General features: G+C 46.3%; 1 protein-coding gene across 1 annotated transcript in view; it reads right to left on the minus strand.

Moving 5' to 3' along the window:
* The window catches only part of CASTOR2 (cytosolic arginine sensor for mTORC1 subunit 2), a 265353-nt gene that overhangs the window by 23236 nt on the left and 214868 nt on the right, over window positions 1-27249 (minus strand). Inside the window, exons 5-8 of the mRNA XM_077482300.1 lie at window positions 15307-15430; window positions 14664-14774; window positions 13334-13416; window positions 6147-6241 (exon numbers count right to left, since the gene is read on the minus strand). Of these exons, the coding sequence (XP_077338426.1) occupies window positions 6147-6241; window positions 13334-13416; window positions 14664-14774; window positions 15307-15430 (413 nt within the window). The remainder of the gene's footprint in view (window positions 1-6146; window positions 6242-13333; window positions 13417-14663; window positions 14775-15306; window positions 15431-27249) is intronic.

Raw genomic sequence — 27249 nt, forward strand, 5'->3', positions numbered from 1 at the left:
ATTATCTTTAAGTGGATTCGGCAGGTTATTATTCAAGCTTATGGTTTGAAACAGAAAATTCCTCCCTTTCGTGTGAAAGCGCACTTGACCAGAGCAGTAAGTGCTTCTTGGGCGGTGCATCACCAGGCCTCCGTGGCTCATATCTGCAAGGCTGCAACCTGATCTTCAGTCCATACATTTACCAAATTCTATCAAGTGGATGTCAGAGGCCTTGAGGATACCGCCTTCAGGATTTTTAATAACAGCTTACCTGTAAAATCCTTTTTTTGGAGTACATACACAGAGACCCCCCCCCCCCCCTTCTTATGGGATCCTTATTGCTTTGCTACAAAAACTGAGGTACTCTCCTTATGGGAGGGGTTATATAGAGGAGGACTTGTCTTCATTATGTGTGCCAGAGTCCAATCAACTATTGGTGAGCTATACAATCCATTAATTAACAAGGCTCTGTGTCCCGTGGTGTACTCCAAGAAAAGGATTTTACAAGTAAGCTGTTATTAAAAATCCTATTTTCTCGATCTCTGCAGCCACGGATTTGGTAAAGGTCTCATTGCCTGTGATTAGCGCGTGCAGTGTCAACTTTCTGGTGGGCTCTGTACATGCGGGTTGCAAACACACCGGAGCTCATCCTTACTGACAATCACTCAATCTTTTTCTCCTTTACTACAGATCAGGAGAGTCTTAAAGTAGGGAGGGGCCCTGAGCGGAGGTTCCTTTTCCCTTCCTCCTTTCCAACATCGCCCTACCTCACCCCTCTCCCTTTCTGTAACCTAGCTCTGTTCTTTCCCTGTATTTCTTTTATCATTTACTCACTCCGTCTTATGACACCCCGAAACTTGTCACTTCAACCTCACACCAACAGACACTAGGTGATATTATGTTTACTCAGGTCCTTTTCTGGACCATGTAAGCAAATGCATTATATTATTGCCAACATGCCCTGTGTAATGCACATGCAGTTATTGAAAGTAGCATGTGCATAGTTTAGTGTACATTATAAAAGAAAATGTCAATATAATCTGACAATATATATATATATATATATATATATATATATATATATATATATATATATAAAGAAAAGGTACTGTAGGTATTGTATGTGCAGGTACCTCTGTGGCCGCACTTCATGACTGTCAGCAAGTTTTTGCTTTATGAAAGTGACTCTTTGAGGCTTTAACATGTCAGGAACCCAACATCAGCATTTTAGAATTCCAGATGCAAGCATTGGAAGTTCTGTTTTATTCTACTGACCTTATAAAACTGAAGTTTCTGAATGACAGGAAGCTAATGCTTGTCAAGGGTTGTGGCTAAACCTCACCGCTGCATTTTTTTTATGATGAAGCAGGCTAAAGGTTAGTCACAGAAGCAAAATCAAATTAGCAGTGAATACAAACAGCTATACCAAATTTTGCAGGCATTTTATATACAAAATGATAAATGAAAAGTGGATTATGTAACAAAATACTAGGCAAGATAACTGCTACACCCCAAATTCTGTGAAGTACAGGTTATATTTGGGCGTAACACACAAAAAATTGATTTGCTCAAGAAACCTGTTTGAGAAGATTCTGTGGCTCACAGGATGCATATTGATGTAAGAGGTACTTCTTGGGAGGAACAGACCACAGCGCTAGAGGTATGTTGAGTGCTCAGTTTACTGTTGGCAACTGGAGAAAATAGATCCATAGTTGCCTACACTAGCAACAGAATGGAGATCCCCACTGTGGGATTTAACAGCAAGACCAGGACGTTGGCACCTGCAAGTCAAGGCTGCAGAAAGGCACATGCACTAGGCTCCATACCCTGGATACACCAATTGAAATGTTAGCCAAAAACCTTGCAGATGAGAATGTTCGAATTAAAGCTCCCAAGGAGTACCTGAAGATAGGGCGACAGGAATGACACAACACCAGCGTAATCACAGTCTGCAAGCTGGGACTGCTGCATCCCATTAAGCTGTGAAGCTGCAGGGTTCCATTTATATTTCATTCAATTAAGGCCCCTTTCACATAGGTGGTCCGCTCAGATCTGCCTGTCAGTTTTTCAGGCAGACCTGAACGGGCGCTCCATACACATCTATGGAGCGATGGATGTCAGCGGTGACATGTCCGCTGACATCCGATCCATTCTCTGATCCGCTAAATCCAGGCGATGGAAGCCCTATTTTCCATCCGTCTGGCGGAACTGTTTTCATCTGATCCCCCATAAAGTAAAGCGGAGATCTGACAGGTCCGCCTCTGCATAGTGAGCAGAGATGGACTTGTTATCCCCTGGCTCAGCAGGGATCAGCGGAGCAATCCCAGCTGAGAAAGCGGATGAGTAAAAACGGACAGCCCCGTGTGTCTGCTGCAGCTGCTAACTGGTTTTCAAAAACTCACTAATGTTCGGAGACATAAAGCAGTAGAAAGCTTGGGGAAAACAGAAAAAATTTGATTTTTTGTACTTACCATAAAATCCTTTTCTCTGTAATTCACCGACACAGCTCCTCTCTGTAACAAAATGGGTTGTCAGCCCTATCACTGGAGATTACTAGGCAAAGTTGTAATACAACACTTCAGAACATTTAGTTCCGTGCAGGGGGCGGTCCCTAGGCTACAACCCCTACAGCCTGCCCTAGGAGACTCAGTACGTCAACAAGCAGTATAACGTAAAGCGAAAAAGAAGGGGCGGGTGCTGTGTCGGTCAGTAAATTACAGAGAAAAGGATTTTACGGCGAGTACAAAAAAATCCCATTTTCTCTTCTATTCACCGACCGACACAGATCCTCTCTGTAACAAAATGGGACGTCCCCAAGCAGTGCCAAACGAGGGGTAGGAAAAAAGCATAAAACTTCATCCCCCATGGCAAGTGGGAACTAGTCAACTAAAACCCACAAAAAAACAGCAGTGTGTAGAAAAACCACCACCACATAACTGGGTATCCTCAACAGGAGTGACCCCAAAGACCGCAACCAACTGCGGAAGTAATGCAACAGTGCATTAACCTAACAGTACTGTGTTTTTACCGAAAAAACAGGAAAAAATAAAGGTAGCATATTTAATTGCAACTACACGGCCACCTGCAAAACTTTGTGGCCAAAACAGGCATCCGCCGATGCACTGACGTCTACCTTGTAGAACTTGGTAAACGTATGGACAGACGACCAGGTCGCCGCCTTACACACCTGAGTGGCCGACGCTTGGTGTCGAAAAGCCCAAGACGTTCCGACTGCACTCGTAGAGTGGGCCGTGACCGGAAAGGGGGGCAAGGCATAGGCTTGTACTGCAATCTGTCCGATCTACCTGGAAATGGTGGCCGACGAGACTGCCATGCCCTTCTTTGGACCAGCCACCGAAACAAACAGTGAGTCTGACTTCCGAAAGGGAGCCGTGGCAGCCAAATACACCTTCAGGGCACTAACTATGTCCAGAGCGTGAAGGGCCACCTCCTTGGGGTGCTTCGGCTTAGGACACAGTGATGGTAATACAATGTCCTCATTGATATGAAAAGCCAAGACCACCTTTGGTAGAAAAGATGGTTGCGGACGCAACACCACCTTATCCCTGTGGATGACCAGACAGGGGGCCTGCAAAGACAAGGTCGCCAACTCCGAAACCCTCCTGGCCGATGTGATGGCCACTAGAAAGACCACTTTCTGTTAAAGAGTCCACAGGGGAAGCTCCCTGATATTTTCAAACGGCGGTTTTTGAAGCACCGACAACACCAGGTTCAAATCCCATGGGGGTAACGGTGGGCGCACCGGAGGGACTACATGTCGTACCCCCTGAACGAAGGTACCCACTAAGGAGTGCGATGCAAGGGGCCGTTGAAAAAAAAAAAGACAGCCATGGCTGAGATTAGTGATCCCACGGAGCCACCAGCGCGTCTGCCCACGGATCGCTTGTCCTGGACACGAAACTTGTCACTTTCCGATTGAGATGGTAGGCCAGTAGATCCACATCTGGTGTGCCCCACTTCAGGCACAGCAGCCTGAATGTCTCTGGATGCAATGCCCATTCTCCTGGGTCCAGCATCTGTCGACTCAGATAGTCCGCCTGCCAGTTCTCCACTCCCAGGATGTAAATGACTGACAGGGCCGGTACGTGTCACTCTGCCCACCGAAGTATGTGAGCGACCTCCCGAGCAGCGGCTGAGCTTCTTGTTCCCCCTTGGTGATTTATGTATGCCACAGCCGTGGCGTTGTCCGATTGTATCCTGATCGGACGCCCTTGAAGCCTCACCAACCATGTGTGGAGACACAGCCTGATCGCTCTCAATTCGCAAATTGATCGGCAACTCTGATTCTTCCGTCAACCAGAGGCCCTGAGCCGACTGAACCCCCATCACTCCACCCCAGTTGGATAGACTGGCGTCCGTAGTGATCACCATCCATTTCAGAGGAAGGAACGATTTTCTGGACTGAATCACCAGGGACCTCAACTACCAGATCAGAGAGTCCCTGACTGGTTGGCTCATCCTGGATCTGTCGATCTAGGGACAGCTAAGACTTGTCCCATTTTAAACAAGATCTCCTTCTGCAATACTCTGGTGTAGAACTGGGCATAGGGTACTGCCTCGAAAGAGGTTACCATGAGTCCAAGTACTCGCATGCAAAATCGGAGCGACAACCACTTGCGGTTCATCAGCAGCTTTACCGTGGATCTGAGAGTCTGCAATTTGTCTGAAGGGAGAAAAACTCTCGCTTCCCTGGAGTCCAACAGCAAACCTAGATACTCCAGACGCTGAGTCGGCACCATCACTGAGTTCTTTAGGTTCAACAGCCACCCAAATTCTTGCAGGGTCTGCATGGTGATCGCCATATCCTCCTCAAATTCTGAGGTGGAAGATGCTCTCAGGAGGAGATCGTCCAGGTAGCCCACGATCGCGATTCCACGTTGTCTCAGCAATGCCAATACTGGAGCCAGTACCTTGGTAAAGACTCGGGGGGCTGATGCCAGACCAAAAGTAAGAGCCACAAATTAGTAATGGGCTTCCCCGACTGCCAAACGCAGAAACTTTTGATGCCGAAGGCATACGAGTATGTGCAGGTATGCATTCAGGATGTCTAAGGATGCCAGGGAGTCCCCTTGATGGAGCGCAGCGACTACTGAGCGAACTGATTCCATTCTGAACCTCTGCACTTTTACAAAGTGATTGAGGCTTTCAGGTGCAAGATCGGACGTACCCCTTCCTTCTTGGGAACCACAAACAGATTTGAGAAGAACCCCTGGAAGCGTTCCGATTCCGAACTGGTATAATCACCCGGCGATTCAGCAAGTCCCTTACTGCCCCCAAAGGGCCTCCCAGCGAACCGGGGATACGGGTATGCTGGAGGGGAAGAATCTGTTTGGCAGCCAAGAGAAACTCTATCTTGTAGCCTGTGGAAATCAGATAGCAGACCCATTGGTCAGATAACCGGGAGGACCACCGGGCTGCAAACTCCCAAAGTAGACCCCCCCACCCGAGACATGGGTGGGGGCAAACCTTCATGCGGTAGCACTTTTATTCGCAGGCTTATTAGGCTTGCGGTTCCAGGGACGTTTTTGACCGTCCGTGGGCGCCCTGTCGGGCTGGGGACGTTTTGTCGAAGCACCTGGCAGACGAAAAAGCCGCTTGTGAGCGGAAAAAGAGGGCCCTTGCCTGCGGCGTGGCTCCTTAGCTTTCCTGGCCTGTGGGAGTAGAGTACTCTTACCACCAGTGGCATTTTTAATAATGTCATCTAGCGAGGCTCCAAAGAGTCTGCTAGGGCAGGCTGTGGGGGCTGTAGCCTAGGGACCGCCCCCTGGGCGGAAGTAAAAGTTCTGAAGTGATGTATTACAACTTTGCCTAGTAATCTCCAGTGATAGGGCTGACAACCCATTTTGTTACAGAGAGGAGCTGTGTTGGTCGGTGAATATAACAGAAAAAAAATTAATGGCCATTTTTTTGGGAAGAGGTTAGAGCTTTAGTACGACTCAAGTCTGCATTTCCTAAAAATGTAGATCACAGAACCCAGAGATGGATAACACCTACACATTACATTAGACCCCTCTGGGGTACTTCATTATGTATAGGAAGCTCGCTTTTAGTGTGAAAACGAACATTTCACTTACCAAGAACCAATTATGTTTTTTTTTAAAGGGTACATAGAGAACTGTTACAATATACAATTGTGTAAAACTCACCAGTGCATGGTCAAACTTAAAGGTACTGATATAATAGGCAGGTATGTCAGCAGCAGCTAAAGGTTCTGAGATCTGGGCAACAATCCCACATTCATCTGAAAACAAAAATGCACACATTAATTCAACGCAGAAATGAGAAAGTGGGGAATTTAGACGTGTGTATTTTCAAAGTAAGGCAATAGTTATAAACCTGATGTTCAATTCAATATAGTTTGGTTTTTTTTTTTGTTTTCTTTTATATAAAATCTAGAAATGGCTATTACTCTATTTTTAAAAGTACTGCACTCCCCACCTAAAAATAACACAAAAATAGGGGAGGTGGAGGATAAGGGACCATCTGATAGAAAGCATGAGTTAGATACTGGTGTACAGCTACAGAAGACAGAGACAATTTAGGAGTGAACAAGGTAAGTTGTATGGTTAACGTGTAGAATTTAGGCGAGGCAGGCACTGGAAACAGACATATGACTGCAACACCATTTTAGTTTACACTTTAATTTATCTGGAACTAAAATACTAACTATAAGTACACGTGGCGGGTAATGAGCATCAAAATGAGTGATAACATAATGGGTGCAGTGAGGTAATACAATGCCTAACTTTTCTAATCTGATGTCAGCTCATCTATATACTATTTTTATATGTGGGGACAATTCCAAGAACCTCCTTGGGTTCCATTCAGTGTTGTGAGAGCAGAAGTAACTCTGCCTATGTCAGTTCCTCAGTAAAACAATTGCCTTTAATCAATAGGGCAAAGAGTTCAGAATATCTGCCTAATATGATTTCAGTAAAAACAAAATCTTTTTTTTTTAGCTGCTGTGATTTGTGAAATTTAGTTATTTTTGTTTTATGCTTCCAAATGGACTTGACTATATTTTCAAGGATATTGTAGTGATTTAGATTACCGTAGATTATAGCAACCCCCCTTAACCACTTGCTGACCGCCACACGACGATGTACATCCACAGAATGGCACGGGCAGGCATATGGGAGTATCTGCACGTCCTTGCCTCCCAGCAGGCCTCCCAATCTGGCCCCTCCCCCCGGTGCCTGCGGTGGTCAGATTATCTTCAGGAGCGAACCGTGCTGAAGGGGAGGCCACCGATTCATGGCCACCCCCTCACGATCGCTCCTGATGAATGACAAGTTTTCTCTGCTTCTGCAATGTGAACAGAAGCAGAGGAAGTGATGTCATCGCTCCTTGTGAAGCCTTTTCGTTCCAGCTTCCGAGGAGAGAAGACATCACGTAAGTTTGCACAAACACTACACTAACAGTAGAACATGCAGGCACACTATTCAACCCCCAATCACCCCCCTGCACCCCCTGTCTCAATGACACCAATAGCATTTTTTTTTTACTGATTACTGCATTGGAGTCATTTGTGACTCTTACAAGTGGTAGGGCAGTTAGTGATAGGCCCCTTTAGGTCTAGGGTACCCCCCTAAAAAAGGTGTAACCCCTTGATCACCCCATCACCAGTGTCACTAAGTAATCGTTTTTCTGATCGCCGTATTAGTGTAACAGGTGACGCTAGTTAGGCAGGTAAATATTTAAGTTCGCCGTCAGCTTTTTATAATGTCAGGTACCCCCATATAATACCTTATAAAGGTTTTAACCCCCTGATTGCCCCCTAGTTAACCCTTTCACCAGTGATCACCATATAACTGTTACAGGTGACGCTGGTTAGTTCGTTATTTTTTTATAGTGTTAGGGCACCTGCCATTCATTACCTAATAAAGGTTTAACCCCTGATCGCCGGGCGGGTGATATCAGCTAGGTTTTAGAGTCAGATAGGGTCTGTGTCGACCCAGGCAGCGTCAGGTTAGTGCCAGTACTGCTAACATCCAAGCACGCAGCATACACCTCCCTTAGTGGTATAGTGTCTGAACGGATCGATATCTGATCAGATCTATATTAGCGCCCCCAAAAATGCAGTGTTAGCAGGATCAGCCCAGATACCTGCTAGCACCTGCCTTTTGCCCATCCGCCTAGCCCAGCCCAGCCCACCCAAGTGCAGTATCGATCAATCACTGTCGCTTACAAAACACCAAACACACATAACTTCAGCGTTCGCAGAGTCAGGCCTGATCCCTGTGATCGCTAATTTTTGGTAGCGTTTGTTACATTTGCTGACAGTCAGCAGCTTTTTTACCTGTGAGTATCACTACTGTACCAGTAAATTTAGAGCCCAAAGTGGCAAAGGTACAGTAGTGAAGAGGCCTACAAGTTTTTGAGCATGACAGATAGTGAAGAGGAAGTCATTCATCTGTTAGATTCAGGCTCAGAATACGATCCTGTAGAAAACAGCAGCTCCATGACAGATAGCTATGACGATGGAGTTGTGGTCACTGCCAAGGTACCAGACCCCAATCTCCTTCTGCTGCTGTTAAGGTGCAAGAACCGCAGGGCTCTCATATGGTGCAGAGAAGTACTAGTGCCGCTATTCCTTCTGGTGAACTGGCAAGCACCAGCAGCCTAGTACACCCTGGTCGTACATTCAGCACCGCAGTAACACTTGGTGACGTGGCGAGTCCCATAAGTGGAGTTCAAGCTGGCGAGTAGTGTCCTGCTGCCACCAAGAAGACAAAGACAGTCCCATCGTGCCCATAGTGTACACTTGATTTTTATTCACCGTTTTTCACCGAAGATCTCTATAGCTCTATTGTGGACCAAAGCAATTTGTATGCTAGTCAATTCATCGCCGCTAATCCCCAGTCCTCTCTTGCCAGAGATTGGAGACCAATTACGGTCTCCGAATTTAAGATCTTTCTGGGCCTATCCCTCAACATGGGCATAGTTAAAATGAGTATGTTGTGGTCACATTGGTCCACTGACCCAATGTACCTATGCCCGTGTTCTCTGCTTCCATGGCCAGGACACGATGCGAGCAGATTTTGCGGTTCATGCACTTCAACAACAATGAACTCTGCCGTCCTCGTGGAGACCCTGGATATGATCGGCTCTACAAAATTTGGCCCCTCGTAAACCCCTTCAACCAACGTTTTTCAGACTTGTCTACTCCCCATAAAGTTGTCTGCGTTGAAGAGTCCCTGATTAAGTTTTCTGGCCACTTGTCATTCAAACAGTATCTTCCCAGCAAGTGTGCCAGATACAGGGTCAAGATGTAGAAGCTCTGTGACAGGGCAACAGGCTATACATTAGGGGTGCAACGGATCGTATTGGCAGGGGTATCGCTAGAGTATTGGCGGGGTATCGCTAGAGTATTGGCGGGGTATCGCTAGAGTATTGGCGGGGTATCGCTAGAGTATTGGCGGGGTATCGCTAGAGTATTGGCGGGGAATGGCTAGAGTATTGGCGGGGAATGGCTAGAGTATTGGCGGGGAATGGCTAGAGTATTGGCGGGGAATGGCTAGAGTATTGGCGGGGAATGGCTAGAGTATTGGCGGGGAATGGCTAGAGTATTGGCGGGGAATGGCTAGAGTATTGGCGGGGAATGGCTAGAGTATTGGCGGGGAATGGCTAGAGTATTGGCGGGGAATGGCTAGAGTATTGGCGGGGAATGGCTAGAGTATTGGCGGGGAATGGCTAGAGTATTGGCGGGGAATCGCTAGAGTATTGGCGGGGAATCGCTAGAGTATTGGGGTATTGCAGGCTGCATGAAAAAAAAAAGAAAATAAGATTATAATATATGCCCAAGGACCAGCAACATATTGGCATGTTGCTGGACTTTGAGTGGTTATACCAGAACGATACCTGTGGGTTTAGGTATCATCTTGGTATCATTCTTTTCAGCCAGCGGTCAGCTTTCATGTGAAAGCAATCCTAGCATCCAATAAGTCTCTAGACTGCTTTTACAAGCAGTGGGAGGGAATGTCGCCCCCCCCCCCCCCCCCCAACCGTCTTCCATGGTTTTCTCTGGCTCTCCTGTCCCAACAGGGAATCTGAGAATGCAGCCGGTGGTTCCTCCAGCTGACCATACATAGAGCTGATCAGAGATCAGAATGGTTCCAATTATCTCTATGGCCTAAGAAACCGGAAGCTACGACCATTTCATAACTTCGATTTTGCCAAATATAAACAGCGCCACTGAGAAATTGGGAAAGCATTTTATCACACCGATCTTGGTGTAGTCAGATGCTTTGAGGGCAGAGGAGAGATCTAGGGTCTTTTCAAAAAAGAGTACCTGTCACTACCTATTGCTATCATAGGGGATATTTACATTCCCTGAGATAACAATAAAAAAAAAATATATATATATATATATATATATATATATATATATATATATATATATATATATATATATATATGAACGGAACAGTTTAAAAATAAAAAAGCAAAATAAATAATAATAATTAAAAAAAACACCCATGTCCCCCCCTGCTCTCACGCAAATGTGAACGCAAGTGTCGGTCTGGTGTCATATGTAAACAGCAATTCCACCATGTATAAGGTATCACCGCGAAGGTCAGATCAAGGGCAGTAAGTTTAGCAGTAGACCTCCTCCGTAAATCTAAAGTGGTAACCTGTAAAGGCATTTAAAGACTTTTAAAAATGTATGTAGTTTGTTGCCACTGCACGTTTGTGCGCAATTTTAAAGCATGTCGTGTTTGGTATCCATGTACTCGGCCTAAGATCATCTTTTTATTTCGTCAAACATTTGGGCAATATAGTGTGTTTTGGTGCTTTAAATGTAAAAAAAAAAAATTTTTTCCCCCAAACAAAAATGCGTTTGAAAAATCGCTGCACAAATACTGTGTGAAAAGAAAAAATTAAACACTCACCATTTTAATTTGTAGGGCCTTTGCTTTAAGAAAATATATAAAGTTTGGGGGTTCAAAGTAATTTTCTTGCAAAAAAAATAAAAAATGTTCATGTAAACAAAAAGTGCCAGAAAGGGTTTTGTCTTCAAGTGGTTAATAGAGTGGGTGACATAATCTTCTAAATGTTGTGCATAAAATGCCAGGACAGTTCAAATACCCCCCCCCCCCCCCCAAATGACCCCATTTTGGAAAGTAGACACCCCAAGCTATTTGCTGAGAGGCATGTCCAATCCAGGGAATATTTTATATTTTGACAAGTTGAGGAAAAAAGACAATTTAAAAAAAAAATTTTTTTTACACAAAGTTGTCTCTAAATGATATATTGCTCAAACATGCCATGGGCATATGTGAAATTACACACCAAAATACATTCTGTTGCTTCTCCTGAGTACAGGGATACCACACCACAGACTTTTTTGGAGCCTAGCCGCGTACGGGCCCCCGAAAACCAAGCACCACCTTCAGACTTTCTAAGCGTGTAAATTTTTGATTTCACTCCTCACTGCCTATCACAGTTTCGGAGGCCATGGAATGCCCAGATGGCACACCTCCCCCCCCTCCCCCCCCCGATGACCCCATTTTGGAAAATAGACACCCCAAGCTATTTGCTGAGAGGTATGGTGAGTGAGTATTTGAGTAATATATCATTTAGTGACAACTTTGTGCAAAAAAAAAAAAAAGTTTGTAATTTTCCAGTAACTTGTGGCAAAATATAAAATATTCCATGGACTCAACATTACACATATGCCCATGGCATGTTTGAGCAATATATCATTTAATGACAACTTTTTGTAAAAGAAAAAAAAAATATATATATATATATATATTTTTTTTTTGTCATTATTCAATCACTTGGGACAAAAAAAAATTAATATTCAATGGGCTCAACATGCCTCTTAGCAATTTCCTTAGGGTGTCTACTTTCCAAAATTGGATCATTTGTGGGGGTGGGGTCCTATAGTCTTTGGCCAGCAAATTGGTCCAGGGCTTAAGTGGTTAAAAAGTTTACAATCCATATCCAACAATTATACTTAATCTTTTGGAATTTAGTTAACATGTGATGAACCTATCAACACCCTCCATGAGCAATTGCATTTAACAAAATAAGTTCCCATGACATATATTAATATAGGTTGAACTAGATGGACTTATTTTTCAACCTACGGTAATTATGTAACCATATGTAGCAAGGCAAAACACCAGTCTTATACACAGAGCTTACCGCTCCAACCTCCCAGATCCACAATAAAGTGCTCACCCTAATGGAACTCACAGGTGCTGGCTCTGCTCAAGATTTAGGAGAAAAATTATTCCTGGATAGCCGCACATCAAAAAAGGCATACTTATTGGCAAACAATTAAAATCCAAGTGCAGTCACCTCATAAAAATAGGGAAAACAGGATATATAGCTACCTGTCTTACTAACACAAGTGATGTTAGAGCAGCGATCTCCCCCACTGTGCTATTATGTTGTGACGGGGGGATGCCCCGCACCAGAGCACACTGGTCAGAGCTGATCAGGTGCTGGTTTTTCAGCATACCCATTAAACAGAAATCAGTTGTGAGACTGGCTTTTGTAGAACAGACAGTTGTAGACATGAGTAAACAAAGGGTTTATAGGAAAGACAATTTGTACAGAGTTTATGGGAAATTAAAATGTCTTCTGAGTTGTGATTTTGTTGAATTTCAATACCTCTGGTGAACTCCTTATTTACTGCCAGACTTTTTCAATGCTAATCCTCAAACACTCATTAAAATATGCCACACAATGCCAAGATGCCAATCTGATTTCTTAATAGTTGGACTTTCAATAACCCAGCCTAGTATCAGCTCAATATGCTAACTGTAAAACTGCACCTAGGAATAATTCACCAAGAACATATTCTTAGACATGCTTCCCTATGTGGGGTTTGTCATACTTTTTAAGTGTAATTTGCAGGAAACAATAGGAAATACCCACTTTTGCTTGAGGTGATTTGTAACACCCGCATTTTCCTATTAAACAAGAGGACAGTACCCCTCCTATTTTTGTTACCAGTTCTCGTGGTCTAACCATTTAGGTAAAACAACTCTCATAGCAAATCTCTCTTTACTCCAATACTCCAGTCTGTAATCAGAGAATGCACAAAAATGCAATTTAAACTCAAACTGCTGGCATTTTATTCATAACAGGTGTTAGTCTAATGATATTATTATGTCGGTTACAGTTAGACATGTTGGCATTCATGGGCACTTTGCAGGTGGTTTGGCACATAAGATCTCTGTAGGCAATGGTAATAGTAGCTGATGACGTGGTAAAAGAGCAAATGATCTAAATGTAAGCAAAACTTTATAAGAAAATACTCTTAATATAACATTTTTAAACAAAAACAAATGCCAGGAGTCATTTTTAAAATACATACCAAAACCAAGAGGTTGTCCGCCAATACGAACCATCTTCCAAAGCTCGCCCGACGCACTTGTAAACAGCAAATTATTAGGAAACCTAAGCGAAAGAATGGCAAGCACTGGGTCATGAAAGACATAAATTATTTTGTTGTAAATAAAAGTATCAATTATTATCAAAGCCCTTTTAATACACTACCAAGTCATAATTGACATAAGCAGCCCCAACAAAATGTAAATTACATCAGTTACTGGCTGGCAAACCGCTGGAATTCTTATTATCTATCTAATATTGCTACTGCAGGGAAAATGGCAATCAATGTACAAACTGCTGTAACATGTAACGCCCAATCAGAATTTAGCTAGCTGTAGCTGATCAGTAAGATCCATGTTTTGATTTCTGTTGGTCAGTGTACTTTACTTGTTGCCCTATTAAGAAAGCATGCTTATGTTACATTTGGCAAATACTGACACAACCATTAAAGACGAGCCAATTGGTGTGCTGCAAATATTGACACAATCATTAAAAGATGAGCCAATTGGTGTGCTGCAAATATTGACACAACCATTCAAAGATGAGTCAATTGTTGTGCTGCTTCCCCTTTCACTGTACAGTCAAAGGGTGAGGAGGAGGGAGGCCTGTAATTTAAAACTGCAAAAGAGAAAAATCAGGTCCCCTGCCCTGCCAGAAAGGGCTGTACTGGGAGGCAGAGCTGTGTATTCTTCTGGACTAGAGAAACATAAAAAAACATCCATTGGCAGGTAAAGACGATCTCAAGTATGCATTTCATCTGTGTATTTAGTTGTTTGTCTAAAGATTAGCTTTAAGATGTACTTATAGTGATCCTTTAGACCCCTTACACAGGGGCGGCTTTCAGGCACTTTAGCGCTGCAAATAGCCTCTGCTAAGCGCCTGAAAACCACCTCTCATTCATTCCAGTGTGTCTTTTCACACTGGGGCCTTGCGCTTGCACGACGTTCCTTAAAGTGTATTTAGCGCTCCCAAAACACCCTGCCCATTGGAATGAATGGGCAGTGCTTTGAAAGCACCTGAAAAGCTTTTGAAAGCACAGCAAAACTAGATTTTAACCCTTTTTTTAGGGTTCAAAGCGCCCCATTAGCAGCTGAAAAGTGCCACTTAAACAGCGCTAAAGCGACGCTAAAACGACCGACGCTTTCAGTATGAAAGCAGTCTTAAGGTTTTCAATTGAAAAAATATATATATTGTTACGGTAATCAATGATCAACAAATAATAATAATCCCAACAACAGTATAATGTCTTAGATCCTATGAAACAATGGACAGACATGTACTGATGCCTTCAACAACTCTTCAGCAAGCCTTACCTCTGCTGCGTCTGTACATCCATCACCAAGGAAATGTAGCCCTCAATGAGGGAAAAAGAGAAGAAGCGGATATGACCAGATTCTTCACTGCCCACCACCGAATCTTTTACTCTACAACATAAAACCAATATAACTCAGTCTGCTTTTTCATGGTTGAAAAAATAAAAAAGGAAAATTCTGGTGCACATCCTGACATCAGGTCTTGTGTATTCAAATTGAAAAACAAAGGTTTTAGAGGTACTTCTTGCAAAAATTGCAACTTGAACATTAGAGTATAACAAAAGTTTAATAATGATGGGGCTTAACTGCCTATCAAATAAATAGTGCCCCCTACAGACTTCAGATAACTGGATGACCTTGTTCTACCACAACTAAGATGGCTTTCCATTCTCTCCACTGAGCTGACAGGCCAGAGAATAAGGTGCATGTGTGGCCTTTTTTCGCTGCATAACCCAATAAAGAAGTCATTATTTTTTATTCAGCAGATGTGTAAATTTTCTACTATTTGGAATATTGACATGACCCCTGTTGGCTTTGCATGTACAATTTGCTTACTGTCAATTAAACACTAGTAAAAGAAAAAAAAAAAAAAAAAAACAGTACATAGAAAGTCTTTTAAATGTCTGCTGTTCCAGGTACTTACCCATTGGAGTAAAACATAACATCCATTAGGAGTGTAGTCACAGTTGGAAGTGTATATGGATCCAGGCTGGTAACACAGAACATATTGCTGGGGCTTGAAAGTGGATGAATAACTGGCCTCTGAACTGGAAGGAGAAAAAGACGATTGAGATAATTATATATATACATATATACATACACACACACAGGAAGAAAAAGAACACACTAAGTTTTTTAAAGTCTTTCTAAGGGCTGGTGTCAACAGGCTTTTGTTTGCATCAGAAGCAATTCTCTCCTCAAACAAGTCAATGGCAATGTAAAAGCAGTTTTAAACAGGGTGCTGCAGCTTAGGAGGAGGTCAGATGCACTTGTCAAATTGCAAATGATCTCAGCAGCATTTCAATCTGAATGTGCCTGAAAGCAATCTGCATTTGTTCATCAACACAAAGCCAATTGTACAGATTTAATCTGGTCACACACTGTATGAAATTCTGTTTGTTGGGCGGCCCTGTTTGCCCCCTCCCACCCAACATCCTTTGATTGAAAAAGCAAAGGAGCCAAGCAGAAAATTTCAGCTGAACAGTGCCTGTATCCAAATCAGATGCAGCTGTTCCTCAGGTATTCTGACAGCCACTGCCAACGGCCCAGCAGAAGGGCTATATAGTGCAGAGGAATCCATTTCATTTTTCTGCATTCAGTTTAAAGACTGAACAAAAAGCATTTGCCAGTGTATCCTTACGGAAGACTTAGAACCAACATTTCCTACTGAAGAAGTCTCTTCACAAAAATAGGATTTTTTTTGTACTCACTGTAAAATCTTTTTCTCTGAAGTTCATTAACGGACACAGCGGCTCATCTTGACCTTAGGGTTATATCGCCCCTTTAGGAGAGGACTAGGCAGAAAGTGTTAAAAACAGCAACACTTGCACAGTACCACCCAGGGGGCGGTCTTACTGGCTATAACCCCTCACACTGCATCCAGAAGCTCAGTTCATCAAAAGCAGTACAAACATAAATAAGAGGGGTGGGTGCTGTGTCCATCAATGAACTTCAGAGAAAAGGATCTCTATCGTTCTATCGTGACGGACACAGCAGCTCATCTTGACCTTAGGAACGTACCCAAGCAGTGTCAAAGAAACGAGGGGTGGGAACAGCAAACAATAACTCCACCCATAACAACCAGAGCGACTCAACGGAGGAGTTGCAACCTTAAACAGCCGTCTGCAAAACCTTGCGGCCGAAGTAAGCATCAGAAGATGTGCTCACATCAACCTTGTAAAATTTAGTGAAAGTGTGAACGGATGACCAGGTCGCCGCCTTACACACCTGGGAAACGGACGCTTGATGTCGGAAAATACTAGAGGCACCAATTGCCCTGGTAGAATGTGCCGTGACAGGAAAGGGGGTGCCTGTCCCCTTATGGCATAAGCCTGAACTACAATCTGTCTGATCCACTGAGAGATGGCGGCAGATGAGAACGCCAGTCCCTTCTTTGGACCAGCCACCGATACAAACAGCAAGTCCGTCCTCCAAAAAGGAGCCATAGCAGACAGATACACCTGCAGAGCCCGAAGCACGTCCAAGGAATGCAAAGCCACCTCTTTGGGGTGTGGCGGCCTGAGGACATAAGGACGGAAGCACAAAAACAGCCTTTGGAAGAAACGAAGGCTGAGGATGCCTCACCGCCTTATGCTTGTGGAGGATCAAGTAGGGACACTTACAAGACAAGGCCGCCAACTGAGAAACCCTGCTGGCAGATGTAATGACCACTAGAAAGACTACTTTCTGAGACAGTGTCAATAAGGGAATCTCCCTAATGTTTTCAAACAGCGGTTTCTGAAGCACCGAGAGCACCAGATTCAAATCCTACGGAAGTAGCGGTGGTCAAACCGGAGGGGCCACATGTCGAACCACCTGAACAAACGTACTCACCAATGAATGAGTTGCCAAGGGAAGCTGAAAAGAGACAGTCAAAGCCAATATCTGCCCCTTAATGGTGCTTAATGCAAGTTTCTGATCCACTCCTCACTGCAAAAACAGCAGGATCCTGGAAACTGAATATGTACTTGGACGCCACCCCATCTCCTCACACATGGAGATGTAGGCCTTCCACGTACGATGATAAATCTTCTGAGAAGAGGACTTCCGTGCCCTCAACATAATGGATATTACTGAATCCGACAGACCTTGGTCCCTTAGCACCTGGCTTTCAACAGCCATGCCGTTAAAGCCAGTGATGGTAAAGCAGGATGAAGTATTGGACCTTGCTACACAAGGTCCTCTCGCATCGGCAGTCGCCAAGGAACATCTGCCACCGTTCGTACTATGTTGGCGTACCATAGATGCTGAGGCCAATCCGGGGCAATCAGAATTACCGGAATCCCCTTGACCTCCACTCTGGGAAGCCCAGGGACCCTTTGACCTGGCTACAAACCTCTGTACCTTCCAAATGAGTCAAGAAGCCAGGAGATCCACATCTGTCGTGCCTCACCATAGGCAAAGGAGCCGAAATACATCTGGATGTAGCGACCATTCCCCTTGGTCCAGCATCTGATGACTTGGATAGTCCGCTTGCCAGTTTTCTACGCCCGGAATGTACACGGCCGACAGAGCCGACACGTGCCGATCTGCCCACCACAGGATGTGAGCGACCTCCAGTGCTACAGCCAAGCTCCTTGTTCCTCCTTGATGGTTGAAATACGCCACGCCGTGGTGTTGTCTGACTGGATCCTGACCGGACCCCCCTGCAGCCTTTGTGACCATGTGGAGAGGCACTGCCTGATTGCCCGAAGTTCCAGCACATTGATCAGCAGGCGGGATTCTTCCTGGGTCCACCGACCCTGGGCTGACTGTACACCTCAAACTCCCCCCCAACCGGTCAGGATGGCGTCCGTTGTGATTACTGTCCAATGAAGAGGAAGGAACGACTTCCCTGACCGAAGAGCCTGTGACCTCAGCCACCAGAGCAGGGAGTCCCTGACTAGCTGGCTCACTCGAATTTGACAATCCAGGGACAACGGAGATTTGTCCCATTTTGACAGGATCTCCTTTTGCAAGACTCGTGTGGAATTGAGCATACAGTTCCACCTCAAAAGTGGCTACCATGAGACCCAGGACTCGCATGCAAAAACGCGACGACCACCTGCGGGACACCAACAACTTAACCGCAGCTTGAAGAGTTTGCAGCTTGTCCAAAGGAATAAAGACTCTCGCCTCCGAGGAGTCCAGAAGCAGGCCCAGGTACTCCAGGCGTTGAGTTGGCACCAACACCGACTTAGGTTCAGTACCCAACCAAACTCCCGAAGAGTTTGCATGGCGTTTGCCACATCCTCCCTTAATTCTGAGGCGGAAGCTACCCTCAGAAGGAGGTCGTCCAGGTAACCCATGATTGCGATCCCTCGCTGCACTTAGCAAAGCCAAAATTGGGGCTAGCACGTTGGTGAAGACCCTCGGATGCCAGGCCAAAAGGGAGAGCTACAAATATTGCTCATCCCCAACTGCAAATCGCAGAAACTTCTGATGCTTGATGCATATAGGGACATTCAAGTATGCGTCCTTGATGTCCAGGGATGCCAGAAAATCCCCCTGATGGAGTGCAGCGACCACTGAGTGACCCGATTCCATCCTGAACCTTTGTACCTTCACAAAGCTGTTGAGGGCCTTGACGTCCAGGACTGGACAGATCCCTTCCTTCTTTGGGACTACAGATTGGAGTAGAATCCCTGAAACCTTTCCGGCGTTGGTACAGGTACCATCACTCAGCGCAGTAGCAGGTCCTGTACTGCCCCAAACGGGGCCTCCCGAAGAGCCGGAAGATGAAGGTTGGAGGGAAAAAATAAGTTTGACAGACAAGAAAAAAAAAACTATCTTGTACCCTGAGGAAACCAGTTTGCAGACCCACTAGTCAGCAAGTAGGGAGGTCCACCGGGCTGCAAACTCCCTAAGAAGACTCCCCACCCGAGAGTCGGGCAGGGGCAGACCTTCATGCGGTAACAGATGTGCTTGCAGGCTTGTTTGGCTTGCGAAACCAGGGATGCTTTTGTCCCTCAGCAGGCACCTTGGACTGGGAACACTTACCTGCGACCTGGGCAGATAAAAAATCCGCTTCCGAGTGGAAAAGGAGGGCCATTGCCTAAGGCGTGGCTCCTTCCCTTTTCTGGACTGTGGGAGCAACTTACTCCCAGTAACATTCTTAATAATGTCATCCAGCGAGGCCCCAAATAGCCTCTTTCCCTGGAGGGGCAAGTCCGGCAGTGCTTTCTTAGATGCCTGGTCCGCAGACCAGCATTTCAGCCAAATCAGGCGATGTAGCACTACTGCTGATACTGAGGCTCTAGAGAGCAAGGGGCCCGTATCTAAGGCCGCATCACAGACATAATTAAGGCTCTGCACCAACTGGTCCGCCAGCTCCATGCAGACCAGGGAAGCCTGTTGCTTCTCCAATTCACGGTGCAGCAATTTAGCCCATTCAGTAAGTGTCTGCGACACCAGGGCCGTGGCTAACACTGGCCGCAATCCTGACCCCACCACCATAAACATGGACCAGGCAACCGCCTGGGCCCTTCTGTCGGCAGGGTCCTTGAAAGCAGGAGACCCTTCCATGGTGGTTATCTTATTTAACTTGGATACCGGGGGGTCAACACTCTCCTCAATAGGGTAACGCACCACCATGTGTTTCGGGACTGAAAAGGCCCGCTGCGGTTTTCCCCACTCCTTGTATATAAAAACGTATCAAAATAATTTGGGTAAGGAAACACCTTAGTCATGCGGGCTGGCTTGTGGGACCCAAAAGGGAACGACACCTCTGTAGATGCCCCCGCCGTATCCTCCATTTTTAGGGTATCCCGCACTGCTGTAATAAGTGCTCCTTCAAGCGCCTTTTCCTGTGCCGACCCGGACAGGGAGTCATCCTCACAATCCGAACGGTCCTGGTCCGCATCTTCTGATACATCAGAACAGGGGCTGCCTGTCACAGCAGGGCCCGAGTCTGAATCAGAGCTTTTCTCAGAAGGGGGGGGGGGGGCGTTTTTTACCCCCCTTTGCGCCCGCACGCCACTTCCACCCTGGCAATAAAGGCCTCCAGGACCGCTGACAGAGCGTCCATAGGCATGGCAGGTGCAGGGGAACCAGTTGCAATAACAGGGATGTCTGGGGAAGAAGTGCCAGCTTCTGACGCCATGCTGACCCACACTCACCTATCACCACTTAGGGACCTAAGGGCATGTCGCACAAAAAGTCCACCCTCCTAGCTGCCACAGACTAAGGGGCCCCCTGACCCAGGTACTGCGCTGTGCTGCTGCTGTCCGCTCTCCCCTGTGTCTGTGTACAAAGGACACTGTTCTAGAAGGAAACAAGCACCCAGCGCTAGAGGCAAAACTACCAGAGGCTACTAAAAAAAAAGGCCGCCGGCCATCTCATCAAAAAAGTCTGAGGGCACCAAGAAAATGGCCGCCAATACTAGAAAATGGCTGAAAGGCAAAAAACTGGCTGTGGCTACAAAAAAATGACCGTGGCCCCAGGAAAATGGCCTACATGGCACACACAGTACAATCACCCCACCATGGCCCAGAAAAAGGGAAGAGGATGAGCAGAACCCAAACACAGAGCGCAGCCCCCTGGCAGGACCCAGAGCCCCCACCAGAGGACCCCTGGCCAGGTACTTGTACCACACCCCCATGTGCCCAGTCACAAAGTGGCCCATAGCGTGGGGAGGAGAGAAGGGACAGGGAGAGAAGAAAGGGAGAGTGAGAGACCCCCTAGTCGACCTCCCACGGAATGCCCAGCTGCTCCATCCTGCCGAGACAGGTGGAACCATACTTATAAATAAAAAACAAACAAAAATATTGCGCTTGGGGCAAAACCTAAGAGCTGCAACTAAAAACCATCAAATATCAAATTATGGATCAGATCAAAAAAGTTATACATAAAGTTGCGCTAAATATGCGTGAAATCTATAGTGAAAAAAGTAATAAAACCCAGTATAGATTATATAGAAAAAGCGAATAAAAAAAAAAACACTGTATAAGAAATTCAATCAAAAATAGTTATACATAAAGTTGCACTGAATATGCGTGAAAACTAAGGTGAGAAGAGTAATAAAACTCAGTATCATTTGTATAGAAAAAGCAAAAAAAAAAAAAATATTAAACAAGCACCATATACAAAATTCTATCAAAAAAAAGAAGTCCTTATAATTAAGAAATTCTGATTCCAACTAAAAAGTAATGAACAGGGAGATCAGTCCTTTTCTCAAATTCGATGAGACTTTCCTGGCTTTGCCACTATCGCTTCCAGTTCGGAAAAAAAGGTTGGACTCTTACCGCAATGGATGGACTCCAAATCAACGGAGTAGTTAGCGCTGGCAGACAGCCCACTGCAGGATTCGTTTGTTCATATTCCGTCCCCACACACTACTGAGGTACGAGTGAGTACGTGCGGATCATTCGAAGAGTTACGGAGCTCATCGAGCGTCCTGCTTTTCCTCTTGGTCGCCACGGGGAAGAGACAAGGTGGCCGTCCAATCACTCTGAATTCCTAGAGCTCTCGCATGAATCGTAGAATACAAAGGTTTTTTCAATGCGCAAACCTGCAGTGAAACACAAAACACTTGGGCCTCCCAGCCACGAGCGAGGGGACTCCGATCGTGAACGTACTGTTAAACAATCGACAAGTTTATTAAATAAAAATAGATACACAGCAGACCAAAGGTATGACCCAAAAGGCCGGATTAGAACGAATAAAAAATATGCATAAAAAAACGGTTAAATTAAAAGCAAATATACACCCGTGCTAGGGAATATTCTAGCGTGGTGGTATCAGCACAAACAGCCCGAACAGACGAGAATAAATTAGCTCAACCATAGCTTTGAAGAATCTGTAAGCATAATGTCACTTTTTAGTTATTTTTTAATCATTATTATTCTTTTGTTTTGTTTTTATAATTGAATTTATTGATGTATTCCTGTAACAAAATTGTTTAGGAGTCCCCCCTGTCCCCCCTGTCCCCCCCCCCGATATGTAGATGTAATTTATACTTGTGATATTAGCACAAATACGCATTTTCTTCTTTAGGGGGTTTTTTCCTCTTAACTAATCAGATGAGGACGGACTATTTCCCCTCCATTCAAATTTAGCTTTTAAGGGGGTTGGCTTTCGAGCTGGGATCTGGTACTGTGTGACATTTGAATGTGTAGCCACACAGTCCTCGATGTAGGTTTAGTCTACAAAAAAATGGCGTTTGAGTTGAGCTGGGACTGGGCTTTGGACCCGGATCACGATCGGTCCCCATGAAAATGGCGGTGGGACGTGGCCAGGGTCTGGCCTAGCCCATTGGAGATTTGATTCAGCTCCATGGTCTCCGGGAAAATGGTAGCCGAACGGAAGTGAGGCTTGGTTCGGCCGGAATGTCGACCTTGACCTTTTCCGAATGGAACTGAGGCTTGGTTAGGCCGTGATGCTATTTAATGTGATGGATCAGCATATCACCTGTGCCCCAAGAGGATGTAAGTTTTTACGAAACATGTCGGGCTGTTTGTGCTGATACCACCACGCTTAGAATATTCCCTAGCACGGGTGTATATTTGCTTTTAATTTAACCGTTTTTTTTATGCATATTTTTTATTCGTTATAATCCGGCCTTTTGGGTCATACCTTTGGTCTGTGTATATATTTTTTTTTAATAAACTTGTCGATTGTTTAACGGTACGTTCACGATCGGAGCCCACTTTTGTTTCCCCCTCCCCTCGCTCGTGGCTGGGAGGCCCGAGTGTTTTGTATTTCACTGCAGGTTTGCGCATTGAAAAAAACCTTTGTATTCTACGATTCATGCGAGAGCTCTAGGAATTCAGAGTGATCGGACGGCCACCTAGTCTCTTCCCCGTGGTGACCAAGAGGAAAAGCAGGACGCTCGACGAGTTCCGGAACTCTTCGACTGGGGCTAGTAACCTTCGAATGATCCGCACGTACTCACTCGTACCTCAGTAGTGTGTGGGGACGGAATACGAACAAACAAACCCTGCAGAGGGCTGTCTGCCAGCGCTAAAGACTCTGTTGATTTGGAGTCCATCCATTGCGGTAAGAGTCAAACCTTTTTTTCCGGTCTGGAAGCGATCATGGCAAAGCCAGGAAAGTCTCATCGAATTTGAGAAAAGGACTGATCTCCCTGTTCATTACTTTTTAGTTGGAATCAGAATTTCTTAATTATAAGGACTTTCTTTTTTTGATTGAATTCTGTATATGGTGCTTGTTTAATTAATATTTTTTTTTGCTTTTTCTATACAAATTATACTTATCCCTCCTGCAGGGACTGCTGGACACATTCCACAGACAGACCCATCACCCGAGCAGTATGGGGTGGATGCCGGCTACGGCACACTGTGACACAGACAACAGCAGCCTGGTCATATGTGTGCCCCGGAGCATATAGCTCACCGGCCACCCCTGGATTCGACGGGGAATGTCGTGGCTGACCCAGCGCGTAGCTAGGGCCTGCTCACGCTCGATGGCCAGGCTGGGGAGACAAGGATGTATGTGGCAGCCTGTCACCCAGCCCGGCTGTTGACTGTAGATCACAGGAATCAAAAAACTTCAGAAAAAAGAAAAAATTCCCAAGACCAATGGTCCCACCGGGAGCCGGGTCCTTCTCCTACACTAGGCAGAAAAAAACTGAGCTGCTGGATGCAGTGTGAGGGGTTATAGCCAGTACACCCCCTGGGTGGTACTGTGCCAGTGTTGCTGTTTTTTTGTAATTCCTTTATTGAATGCCAGAAGAAATAACAGGCGCATGGACAACAGTGATAAAACATACATAATTGCAAAACAAACATCTCGGTAACACCCGGGTGGGAGATATAGAGACCATCCCCAACTTAGGCTTAAACAAAACATGGAAGCATTCGCGGTCAGGGGGCTAGATCCCCCTCTAAGACCTCCGACACCAATTAGGCAATTTGACCCCACCCAGGTGAGCGGTAATCATCGCATGGCCATGCATTACAGTGAGATGCACAAATTTTGTTATTTTATAAAGAAAGGGAAGAGGAGGGAGATGGGCGATGGGCCGGGCCCGTGGCGGGCAGAGCATACACTATTGAGAACTAGTCATTCCCGGGGGAGCCCACAACCCACCGGATCCTACATGGACTAGCCGGCAAAATCGAACCGTGAAAGAAAAAGGACTGAGGAGGTGAAGCGATAGAGGGGAAGGGGTTATGAAAGGAAGGGACTACAAGGGAAGACAGGGGGAAGGGGGGCCAGAGAAAAAGGGAGAGAGATCAGAACAGAGAGACAGACCAAGTAGAAGAAGCAAAAAAGAGACTCCAGGCAGGCTGAAGCAAAAGAACCTAACACAAAAGAGCAGAATAGTGACCGTGGGTGCCACCCAGCCGCAGGGGGAGGGGGGGGGGCAGAAGCCAGAGAACAGAGACCCTCTCTCAATGGGCATCCAAAGCTACCACCCGGAGGTAAGCCTCAGTGTAGGTGAAATGCTGCCATGGTCTCCAAGTCTCACGAAAGGCCTCCTCCTTATTGTGAAGCGTCGCTGTGAGGTCTGCCATATCTCTTAATTCATTCACTTTAGAGAACCACAGAGCCATAGCCGGTGGGTTCTCCAATCTCCAGCACAAAGGGATGCAGGCCTTCGCCGCATTCAGCAGTTGAATAGTCAAAGAGTTCATATACTTTTTAATGGATCGTTCCAACAGGTGCAGCAGGCAGGCCCCGCAGGGTTCCCCTCCAGGGAGACACCCGTCAGATGACCGATCGTATTGGTCACCCCGCGCCAGAAGGGGACCAGCTTGGGACAGGCCCAAAAGACATGCAACATGGTTCCCTCCGCCTCCCCACAATGCCAGCAACAAGCAGGCACCTGAGGGAAGATGCGGTGGAGAACGGATGGGACCCTATACCACCTAGATGTGATTTTGTAGCACATCTCCTGAACCCGTGTAGCCATAGAGGATTTCTGCGCAAAATGGAGAATTTTCTGCTGTTGATCTGGAGTAAAGTGGGTGCAGAGCTCCGCCTCCCACTTGGCCAAGAATGGGGGGACATACCCCTCAGCTGCACAAATCAGGGCGGAGTAAAGGAGCCAGAGGCAGTGCCCCACCAGTTCCCCCCGACGACAGATTCACTCTAACTCGTGAGGGGGCGAGAGATGCCCGGCGTCTGCAGTTACACAAGAAATTCCTCAATTGCAGGCCGCTCCAAAAGTCCAGTGGAGGGTCCACTGCCCACGTCCCTGCCTCCGGGGTAAGTCGACCATCCGGGCCAATAAAGTCACATAACCGCCGCCTGTCGCCCATCTGCAGACGATGAAAGCAGGGATTCTGGAAGCCCGGTATAAAATCCGAGTTGCCCAGAACCGGCACCATAGGGGAGGGTACCGGGGACACCGATGAGCTCCGAAAGGCCTCCCTCGTCACCTGCAGGGTACCCCCCAATGTGGGGTGATCTAGTATAGCCCTTGGCAGGGGCGCTGATAACCAGGGCCTGCTCCTGATCGTGTCCCCAGAGTCCTCCCCCTCCATGGCCACCCAATGCTTCGCCCCCGCATGACAATGCCAGTCCACCAACCTGGTCAGGTGAACTGCCCTGTAGTATGCCCTCATGTCAGGAAGACCAACTCCACCCCTGTGCTTAGGCAGGTGCAGAAGCTGTAATCTAAGACGTGGTTTCCGGTGCGACCAGATAAAAGCATGGAACAGGGAATCTATCCGCTTGAAAAAGATGGGAGGGAGGTAAATGGGCAACGCCTGTAACAGATACAGAATTTTAGGCAACAGAGTCATCTTAAGTGCACTGCACCGGCCAAACCACGTCAGCGTTAGTGAATGCCAGTGCAGGAGATCTGCCCTTAAGCGGTCTACCAAAGGCACAAAATTGGCTGTGTAGAGGGTTGCCGGGTCAGGGGGTAACATCAACACCGAGGTAGCGAATATGACTTGTAGCCCACCTCAGCGGGTATGCCCCCCGTAGACGTCGAACCACATCTCTCCCTACGGTGATGTTAAGGATGGAGGATTTAACTAAATTGATTTAGAATAGAGCGAGAGAACCATACTCCACCAAAGAGGATAGCAGGGTAGGCAGTGACGTAAGAGGATACGTTAAAAAGAAAATTAAGTCATCCGCAAATGTGGCCACCTTGTGAGTACCCGATGCCTTCGCATAGCCAGCAATGTCCGTATTTGACCACTATGGCACAGAAGGGGTTAAAGAGACAAAATAAAAATCAGTGGGGACAGGGGACAACCCTGTCGAGTACCGTTCTTGATAGAGAAGTAGGGAGACCTTGTTTCGTTGACCTTAACCGCCACAGTAGGGTTTGAATAGAGGGACAAAACCCAGTGGAGCATGGAGTGGCGCAGTCCTATATCTTCAAGGGTAGCTCGGATAAACGACCAGTCCACGCGGTCAAAAGCCTCGCTTAGAGGTTCTGGCCGCGTGGATCAGGTTGAGGACTCTAATGGTGTTGTCCCGGGGTTCACGCCCCGGGACAAACCCAGCCTGGTCCCTGTGGATGAGGCTAGGGATGTGCGGGAGCAACCTGTTCGCCAAAATTCTGGCAAAGAGCTTCAGGTCCGTATTTAACAGTGCGATTGGATGGTAGTTTCCACAACACAGTGGATCCTTTCCCTCCTTCGGGATGAGGGAGATATAAGCCCTAAGGGAGTCCACCGGAAAGGAAGTGCCCTCGGTGAGGGAGTTGAGGGCAGTGACCAGGGGCTCCCCAGAATCCCAAAGAAGGTCTTGTAGTATGTCGGTGTGAAGCCATCGGGGCCTGGAGCCTTCCTAGGCTTTGACTCTGCCAGTGCCACCCCAAGCTCCTCGACCGAAATGGGTTCCTCCAGCTCATCCCGCACCTCCCCAGGGAGGGAGGGCATACCCGAGGCAGCTAAATATGACCGAGGGGTCAGGCCCTCCACATCAGGGGAGTCAGGAGCAGGCGGCCCTTTCAGATTGTAGA

The sequence above is a fragment of the Lithobates pipiens genome, unplaced genomic scaffold (genome assembly GCF_037356315.1).
Source record: "Lithobates pipiens isolate NorthernLeopardFrog02 unplaced genomic scaffold, aLitPip1_a1.2 Scaffold_16, whole genome shotgun sequence".
In the NCBI taxonomy this organism is placed as follows: domain Eukaryota; kingdom Metazoa; phylum Chordata; class Amphibia; order Anura; family Ranidae; genus Lithobates; species Lithobates pipiens.